Genomic DNA, 10,026 nt, shown 5'->3' with positions numbered 1-10,026 from the left:
TACGATATACTAATTTCGTTGAGCTTAAGTATTTTAAAAGCAAAATACTCATGTTTCTTATATGTTTCATTTTAGACAATGGGTGTAATGAAGTTATGTTTTTTTGGGAAGTATCAAGTTATGTTTTCAATTAGGAAGGAACCTTCCACAACTGTGCATGTGAAAATCACCTTCCAGCGGGTGTTGGTTTATGGTCGTAAAGGAGACTGGCCTGGCCAGCTTTATCCTATTTTTCAAAGGAATTTTTAAAGGTTATTTAGAGTTTTATTCACAAACGTTGGTCGTTACTCGTTAGCCGTACAGAATCTTGATAGATCGACACTACGACAATAGTTTTCTTCTTGCCATCCACCCAGTGGCATGGGAGTGCGTTGTTTATGGAAGGTTGCAGCATGCCAGTGTGTAGCTAGCGTTGTGTTGTCCTGGCTCGGCAACTTGGTGAGGGGAACACATCACTCTCCAATCTCTTTCGAACTCCAAGCGTCTTACTCATACTATTTGGTAGCATTAGTGGAAGAGATATATATATGTGTAATGCTCTATTGCATTTTCATACACTCAAACTGAACCCTCAGGGAAACATGTGATGGATGTGCTCTTATGGAGATCTACTGGATTATTGTGGTGTTTCTACTGGGATTTCTTCTTTGGTGTACTAGGTTGATATAGAAAAGTTACAAGTGTACAGCAGGCCTGTAGCCTGTTCCAGAACTCTGGGCCACATTTTTCAACTACAAGTGTACGCGTCAAAAGAGCTTACAAGTGAGCTTATACTATTCTTAGATGAGTTTGGTCTTCCAGCTTTACAGGTTTACAAACTTAACGGAAAGGTATGCAACCAGTTGTTGAAAGACCGATCTGTATGGATTGGTTGAAGTTGCTTCCATCGAGACTAGGCGTAGTTTATAATCTGGTGGTGGCATATGCAAACAAGTGTCTCCATAGTTCATACCCATAGGCCATAGTGCATAGAGTAAGTTCGACAGAACTTAAAAATAGGAGTATTACTCCCCCTCCTATCTTTATTACTCCTTTATTACTCCGCAATAAAGATGTTATACTAGTACTAAGGCTGGCCATAGTGCTAGTATCATGCACATTGGTCCCACAAAAATGCTGATGTGGCAGCTAATTAAGGAGGAGAGAGGAGATTAGAGTAACATAGGTAGATGCCGTATCATAGCGCAAGGAACGAGAAAAGTTAATGTTAAACAAATCTTGTACACAAATTTGCATTGAGATTCTAAAAAATAATAAATATAACATGATTATGATACTACTTCATGATACTACCCATTATAGAGATAGTATCATGTAGTAGTATCATATGCATAATACTACTACATGATACTTACCACTATGGCCAGCCTAAGGCTAGCCATAGTGCTAGTATCATAGCTAGTATCATGCATATTGGTCCCCACAAAAATATTGATATGACAACTAATTAAGAAGGAGAAAGAACATTAGAGTAACATAGGTAGATACTTTATCATAGCAAAAACAACGAGAAAAGTTAATGCTAAACAAATCTTGTACACAAATTTGCATTGAGATTCTAAAAAATAATAAATATAATATGACTATGATACTACTACTTCATGATACTACTACCCATTATAGAGATAGTATTATATGCATGATACTACAACATGATACTTGCCACTATGACTAGCCTAAATCAACGTCAATTATTATACTCCGCAATATAGCACGACGGGAGGGAGTACAATAAATATGACCAATATAGCACAACGTATAAAAGAAACACCACAAAAATCAGCAAACGTGCCAAAGTTTTGATAGAAATAGCCCTGACGGTATGAGAGGACAAACGCCCCACACATGGAACGGTTCAACAGCCACCTATCTTGACCACACCCTGATGATCACAAAATTCCACCACAAAAATTGACCATATATAGCCAAGAAAAATCTCTACCCTGCAGATCCCATCCACACGCATAATATGTACACGAGAGAAAACCCAGAAATAAATAAAATGAAAGAGAAAAAACTACTAGCAGAAGTAATTTAACCGCGTTCTACTACGATCATTTTACAACAATCCTGGAAAGCAGCAGAGCATACGGCCCAAGCAGTACTTCAAAAAATAATAATCGGATCGATCACATTTGACGCGTGCGAGAACATAAAGGCCAGCACTAAATTTCTTCTTAAGAATCGTATCGCTCTAGAGCTAGAGTCCTGATCGGTTTTACACCTGGCTGTTGGCCGCCGCCGCCGGCTCGACGCGGGTCTGCGCCGACCTGAGCATGAAGCCACCAACCGACTTGTCGTGGTCGTCGTCGTCGTGGTAGACGTAGGCGAAGCCGCCGTGGCGGGTCATGTCCATGCCGGCCGTCTCGTCCTCGGCCGAGATGCGGAGCAGGCCGAGCTTCATGAGGCCGTAGAAGAGCGGGCCCATGGTGCACGACACGAAGCCGGCGATCACCAGGATCTGCACGACGTGCGCGCCGAGGAGCCGGCCGCCGCCGCCCATGAAGAGCCCGTACGGCCTCCCGGGGGCGTAGATCTGCTCCACGTACTGCTTCTTGGCGAAGAGCGCCGTGAAGATGATCCCCCACGCGCCGCAGCCGCCGTGGAGCTGCGCCGCCTCGAGCGGGTCGTCGTACTTGAGGCGGGCGGCGAGCGCGTTGAGGCCCATGAGCACCCACGCGGACACGAACCCGCAGATGACCGCCGCCCACGGGTCCACCACGCTGCAGCCGGAGGTGATGGCGGCGAACCCGCCGAGCAGGCCGTTGCAGACGTCCACCACGTTCCAGTGCCCTGTCTGGAGGCGTTTTCCGAACAGAGTGGTGAGCGCCGCCACGCTGCCTGCCAGCGTCGTCGTCACGGCGGTGCGGCCCACGGCCGACCACTGCCCGTTCATGCTCCCGGCCGGGCCGTACGACTTGAGGATGGTGAAGAAGGAGCCCGGGTTGAACCCGTACCATCCGAACCAGAGCAGGAAGGTGCCGAGAACGACGAGCGACGCGCTGTGGCCCTTGAGGGCGACGGAGCGGCCGGCGTGGTCGAAGCGGCCGATGCGGGGGCCCTCGACGAACGCGCCCCAGAAGCCGGCGATGCCGCCGACCATGTGCACGACGCCGGAGCCGGCGAAGTCGATGACGCCGGACTTGAAGAGCAGAGGGCCGGAGGTGCGGCTGGCGGAGGCCCACCCGTCAGCGGACCAGATCCAGTGGGACACCACGGGGTAGACGAACCCGGTGAGGAAGGCCGAGTAGATGAGGTAGGCGACGAACTGCGTCCTCTCGGCGATGGAGCCGGACGTGATGCCGGCGGCGGCGATGGCGAAGGCCCACTGGTAGAGGAAGAAGCTGTAGTCGAAGCCGATCTCGGGTATGTCCTTGAGGCCGAAGAAGTGCTTGCCGATGAAGCCGTTGGAGGGCGTCCCGAAGGCGAAGGCGAAGCCGAAGAGGTAGTAGAAGAGCGCGCCGGCGGCGGCGTCGAGGACGTTGGTGAGCATGATGTTCATGGTGTTCTTGGCCCGGACGGAGCCGGCGCAGAGCATGGCGAAGCCGAGCTGCATGGCGAAGACCAGGTAGGCGGAGAAGAGCAGGTAGGTGGTGTCCACCGCCGATGTGGTGTCCGCGAACCGGTTGCAGAGGTACTCGGTGGCGTTCATCGCCGCCGGACCCAGCAGCGGCGCGAGGTCCGCCGCGCACGTCAACGACATCTTGCCGGCGCGCGCCGAAACGCAAGGCCCTGGAAATCTGGGGGGTTTGTTCAGCTGCGTTGGTAGATTGGAATTCTGGTGGTGTGGCGCGGAGAAGCACGGGGAGCCGGTGGCGTCGGATTTATAGGAGCGAGCGGAGGTTCCGATTTTGTTTCGCGAAAATCGTGTGAGCAGGGGACGATCCCGGAAGCGTGGCAACGATGGGTTTCTCTGGCCTCTGGCTCTGGCTGGAGTCCGGGGCCCGCCCGCAGTGAATCTTGTGTGGTGGCCGGGATCCCTTTGGATTACGGGTGGTACCGTTTCGGAATCTGCGGATTCTACAGAGGTGTGCGTAGCTGGACGTGATTAATCCTGTGTATCTACGCGTCTAAATTTGACATACTATAACAGCATAGCAACGGATTAATGCCTTCCTAGACGAGATTATGGTTTGTATCACGGTGGATTGTAACAATACTGGTGTCTAGTTAGACTTTCCTCATTTTGGAGTTCGTTTGACCTGTTTCCTCCTATTATTTAGCTAACCTCCTACAGGGGCCAAATAGTATTGTTCTCCTCTCCTAGCTACATGGGCCAAATGCTTTTGCTTGCTCAACAAACGACCGCAAATATTCATGATCGTTATTTTTAGGTACAAAATGAAGGCAAAATCTATACACCGACCAGGTCGGTGGCTACCGGCCACCGCACACCCCCTGGTCAGGTATGGGCCAGGCCCATTTCTTTCTGTTTAGTCTGTAGCAGTTCGTTTTTTCTTTTTCTTTTTTTCTTTTCTGGTTTCTTTTCTTTTTTCTGTTTTCGGTTTTGTTTATATTTTTTCCGATTCGAAAATATTAAATATTAAAAATTGTTTAAATTGTGAAAATGTTTAAATTCAAAAATGTTTAAATTTGAAAATCGTTCAAATTTGAACACCGTTCAAATTCGAAAATCGTTTAAATTTGAAAACCGTTTAAATATGAAATTTGTTCAAATTCGAAAATTGTTCTAATATAAAAATCATTCAGATTCGAAAATTTTTCAAATATAAAATTTGTTCAAATTCAGAAATGTTCAAATTCGGAAATTGTTCATAGAAAAAATACATTTTTTTTCAAATTTTAAAATATTCAAATCTGAAAAATGTTCGGATTTTTAAAAAGTGATTACTTTTTAATTTGAATTTTTTTAATTTTGACAATTGTTCAGATTTTAAAAAAATCTTTTAAAAAAGAAAACAAATAACAGAAAACAAAAATAAACGAAAAAAGAAAAAACGGCTTACCTGATGTTGGGCTGCGGCCCAGTTAGTAACTGGGGGGCACGCGGGGTGTGCGGCAGCCCCATCGGCACCGACCACATCGGTGGATAGCATCTCCCCAAAATGAGTGCTCTTATACAGCTATACACTAACCCTACTTTTTTTTTCGTTGAAGTCTATCAGGCCGGGAAATGGAAACCCGAGAACCTTGATAGGGAACCAAAATCAAGCCTGGACTCTACTCACCCATGGAGGGAGAAATCATCGAAATATCCTCCTCCCCTGAAAGGGAACCCGAAAACAGGATGGGGTCGGTGCGTATGTGGTGCCGCAAACCCCCAGCCTAGCGGATGTATAGTGGGTCACGGTCCATCAGGTAAATCATATTTTATTTCCTTATTATATTTTTCTCTTCTTTTTTGTTTTTTAAAACTAATGTTTAAGGAAAATCGATTGTTTCTCAAAATTGGAACAACTGGAAATGGAAGGGAGAAATTCTCCGAAAACTCTACTCCGAATGTTGTGTGCGGTTTTCGTTCAAATTTTTTTGAAATTGTGAATATAGATTGTGTAAATATATTCGAATTTCTCAAAGACATATGAGGTTTGGATCCATCGTAGCACAAGATATATTTTTAATTCCCACACGTCGAGGAGCAGCTAAGGTACCTATGTTGTCGGGAGCCAAGGTGTTAAGGGGATTCTGCCAAAGTAACACTAGTTCATTTGGTGACTTTTAATTCAAAATTTGAGACATAAATTACAACAAAAATTATAAGATAAATTAGAAGTGGAATTTTGACAGGATGAGAGCACAATGCAACATCTAGTGATAACGAAATTGCACCACAAAAAAGTTTACAATATTAGAAAGAGAAACCTCAACCACACTACATACGCATGTACAGTTGTACACACACATAAAAGAAACAGAAAATTGTACACCCACAAAAAAGGAAGAACCAGAAAGAAAAATCAAACCACCGGAAAATAAGCTCTGCCCTAGTGTAATTTTACAATCTTGCGACACCAGAGTAGCAAAGCATCAGCCCAAACAGTACATAAAAGAATATCGGATCATCACAAACGAAGCGCGCAGAAAGGAAAAGACTCATACGTGTGGCTAGCTCTTGGTTGGTCACACCTGGTTGTTTGACGCCGCCGGCTCCCCGCCGGGAGAGCGCGCCAGCGCCGATCTGAGCATAAACCCAGGAGGAGTGGTCCTGTCGGTTTCGTCATCGTCATGGTAGACGTACGCGGAGCCGCCGTGCCGGGTCATGTCCATGCCGGCCAACTCTTGTTCGGCCGTGATACGGAGCAAGCCAAGCTTGTCGAGCGCCAAGAACAGCGGGCCCATGGTGAAGGAGACGAACCCGGCGATGACAAGGATCTGAACGACGTGCGCGGCGAGCAGCCTTCCGCCGCCGCCCATGAAGAGCCCGTAAGGCCTGCCCTCGCCGTAGATCTGCTCCACGTACTTCTGCTTGGCGAACAGCGCCGTGAAGATGATCCCCCACGCGCCGCAGCCGCCGTGGAGCTGCGCCGCCTCGAGAGGGTCGTCGTACTTGAAGCGAGCGGCAAGAGCGTTGAAGCCCATGAGCACCCACGCCGACACGAACCCGCAGATGATTGCGGCCCAGGGGTCAACCACGCTGCAGCCGGCGGTGATGGCCGCGAACCCGCCGAGCATGCCGTTGCAGACGTCCGTCACGTTCCAGTGCCCCGTCTGGAGACGCTTCGCGAACAGCGTCGTGAGCGCCGCAACGCTGCCTGCGAGCGTCGTCGTCACGCCGGTGCGGCCCACGGCCGACCACTGCCCGTTGATGCTCCCGGCAGGCCCGTACGACTTGAGGATGGTGACGAAGGAGCCTGGGTTGAATCCGAACCACCCGAACCACAACAAGAAGGTCCCGAGCACCACGAGTGTCGCGCTGTGCCCCCTGAGAGCCACCGAGCGGCCCGTGTGGTCGAACCGGCCGATGCGAGGCCCCTCGATGAGCGCTCCCCAGAACCCGGCGATGCCACCGACCATGTGCACGACGCCGGATCCGGCGAAGTCGATGACGCCGGACTTGAAGAGCAGCGGGCCGGAGGTGCGGGTCGCGGATGCCCACCCGTCAGCGGACCAGATCCAGTGGGACACGACCGGGTAGACGAATCCGGTGAGGAACGCCGAGTAGATGAGATATGACACGAACTGCGTCCTCTCGGCGATGGAGCCCGACGTAATGCCGGCGGCGGCAATTGCGAAGGCCCACTGGAAAAGGAAGAAGCTGTAGTCAAAGCCGACCTCCGGTACGTTCTGGAGTCCGAAGAACTGCTTCCCGATGAAGCCGTTGGAGGGCGTCCCGAAGGCGAAGGCGAAGCCGAAGAGGTAGTAGAAGAGCGCCCCGGCAGCGGCGTCCAGGACGTTGGTGAGCATGATGTTCATGGTGTTCTTCGCCCTCACGGAGCCCGCGCAGAGCATGGCGAAGCCGAGCTGCATGGCGAAGACGAGGTAGGCCGAGAAGAGCAGGTACGTGGTGTCCACCGCCAAGGTGGTGTCGGCGAACCTGTTGCACAGGTACTCCGTCGCATTGGTCGCCGCCGTCCCCAGCAGCGGCGCCAGGTCCGCCGCGCACGTCGACATCGTGCTGTGCCGACCCTAGACACCCGCTCCTTCAAATTTCTCGCACTCAGAGAATTGGTCGTGGTAGAGGGATCAGAAGACAGGATTGATGTTTGGGGGAATCGGTTGTGTCGGATTTATAGGACGGTGAGGCGAATCAGCGGAAGGCTAGAATTTTATTTTTCGAATATAGTGCGAGCAAAGGGAGACATGGCAACGATGGTTTATTTTGGTTTTAGCTGAAGAAGTGGGGCCCATCCGCAGGAATCTTCTGTGATGGTCGTGATACCCTTGGATTAGGGTGGGGCTGTAGGGAATCTGCGGATTCTGGAGGTACAGCTCGACATGACTAGATGTTGTGGTGGATTTTCTTATGGTGTAGCTGTGTGTCACATTTTTTTTCTTTTAATAATGGACACTTTATTAATTAAAATTTAAGTATTACATCTGATTTCTGCATAATTAGAATGCACACGACCATTTAAATCCACGAAAGACAACCATAAATGCAAATCTCGGCAAATACAAAAGATAAAATAAAACGTGCTTAAGGCGAACGGGGGCCAATCTGCAAATCATGCTTCCATCCATGTTTAGGAAAAATATTCTTTGAAGTATCCACCAACCGTGTAAACATGTTCATAAAAAGGTCACGATGCTTCACGCGATGCAGAGGCGACCAGCTGTGGAACGATGGATGACTTGCATAAGAGAAGATAATTTATTATTAAAAATCTTGTCATTTTTACATAACCACAACGATCAAATAATGGCAATCGATCCCACCCTAATAATTAACTTAAACCAAGGATCCACACCATTAAGCCAGTTGCTAAAAATGTTCGAACACTTCATGGTGGATATAAGGTAGAACCTATCTGGATGGCTGGCCATACAGATCCAGCAAATTTACACTGGATGAATAAGTACTTTATGGTCTCATCATGATGATAGAAGGCACACTTTTTTGCTTCCCTGCCAATTACCTTTTGCAAGGTTATCTTTGGTGAGAATCACCCTCGGCGAAGATACCACTTAAACACCTTACTTTTGAGTGATATCTTCATCTTCCAATTTTCATATTGTTATCGACGTGAATATTAGGTTGGATTAGAGCATTGTAAAAAAAGCCACCGAGAATAAACCACTCTTACTTAGATTCCAACAAAAAACATCGGACCCCTGCGTCAGATTCACTGAATCCAGATGCTATAAGAAAGCATTCCACGATGCTTGTCTAGGTCCAGTGAGACCCTGCCTAAATGACACATTCGGTGGGAAAATTTCCAACACCTTAGCAAGTGTATTACTCTTGTGTTGCACAATATTGTACAATGCCAGATGCTGTTTTCGGGGTGTGGCATTAACCAGCAATTTATCCTCCCAAACTCTACTCTTCGATCCATCCCTAATAGAGAAAGATCCATATGGGAAGAAGAACTTCGTCGCCATAAGACCCACCAAGAAATGTGAATCTCCGGGTTTCCAGGAACTTGAGATGACGCATTTGAGCCGATGTACTTTCTCCTAAGAAGGGTTTGCCAAATTCCATCATCGGTAAGTAGCTTGAACAACCATCTACCAAGGAGGGCCCTGTTTTTTACCTCAAGGTCTTGGATTTCAAGACCTCCTTGATCTTTGGGTCGGCAAATTACACCCCATTTAGCGAGTTGATGTGTCCTCTTCACACTATAACCTTGCCAGAAGAATCTTCATTGAATATAATCTAATCGTTTTAAGACTCCTCTAGGTAGTTGGAAGAATGATATCATATACAGTACCATGTTACTTAGTACTAAATTGATAAGAACCACTCTTCCTCCCAGGGATAGAAATTTTCCTTCCCAACTATTTAATCTAATTTGTAGTCTTTCCTCCACCAATTTCCATTCGGCATTAGTGAGTCTCCAATAACGTATCGGGATCTCCAAATACCTAATAGGAAACAGTCCTTTCCGACAGCCAAAAAGCTAATCATACATGTCGACATGGTCCTAAGCTACTCCAAAATAAAATAAAAATTCACTCTTATGTAAGTTTGTCTTCAGACCTGATATATGCTTAAACGCTGAATGAATTGACTTCAGATTTCTTGCTTTTTCGATGTCATGCTACATAAAAAATAATTATATTATCTCTATATTGAAGAATGGATAGAGCCCATTAACCAGATCTGGGACCACACCTTAATTTTTCCATCAGACTTTGTGAGTTCAATCATGATGGGTAGCATATCACCCACTATGTTAAATAGCATTGGTGATAATGGGTCACCTTGTCTAAGGCCCTTCGTGGTTTGAAAGTACTTGACAATGTCATCATTAACTTTAATGGCAACACTTCCTCCTGAGATGAAACTACTCCCCCCGTCCGCAAATAAGTGTATGTTTTCATTTTTTAGAAGTCAGGCATTTTTAAAGTTGACTAGATTTTTACACAAAAATAACAACATATGTGACATGCAAGTACTATATT

General features: G+C 47.3%; 2 protein-coding genes across 2 annotated transcripts; both read right to left on the bottom strand.

Moving 5' to 3' along the window:
* Positions 1-2,021: 2,021 nt before the first annotated feature.
* LOC124677354 (ammonium transporter 1 member 1) lies at positions 2,022-3,781 on the bottom strand. The gene has a single exon (XM_047213345.1). The coding sequence runs from the start codon at positions 3,701-3,703 to the stop codon at positions 2,219-2,221; it is 1,485 nt and encodes a 494-aa protein (XP_047069301.1). The 5' UTR covers positions 3,704-3,781; the 3' UTR covers positions 2,022-2,218.
* Positions 3,782-6,081: 2,300 nt separating this feature from the next.
* On the bottom strand, positions 6,082-7,572 carry LOC124679422 (ammonium transporter 1 member 1-like). The gene has a single exon (XM_047215180.1). The coding sequence runs from the start codon at positions 7,570-7,572 to the stop codon at positions 6,082-6,084; it is 1,491 nt and encodes a 496-aa protein (XP_047071136.1).
* Positions 7,573-10,026: the final 2,454 nt, after the last annotated feature.

Source organism: Lolium rigidum, chromosome 7, assembly GCF_022539505.1.
Source record: "Lolium rigidum isolate FL_2022 chromosome 7, APGP_CSIRO_Lrig_0.1, whole genome shotgun sequence".
In the NCBI taxonomy this organism is placed as follows: domain Eukaryota; kingdom Viridiplantae; phylum Streptophyta; class Magnoliopsida; order Poales; family Poaceae; genus Lolium; species Lolium rigidum.
This window is presented reverse-complemented; position numbering and strand designations above follow the sequence as displayed.

Coding starts and splice junctions, on each gene's coding strand:
- LOC124679422 (XM_047215180.1), bottom strand. CDS start 7,572: ATGTCGACGTGCGCGGCGGACCTGGCGCCGCTGCTGGGGACGGCGGCG.
- LOC124677354 (XM_047213345.1), bottom strand. CDS start 3,703: ATGTCGTTGACGTGCGCGGCGGACCTCGCGCCGCTGCTGGGTCCGGCG.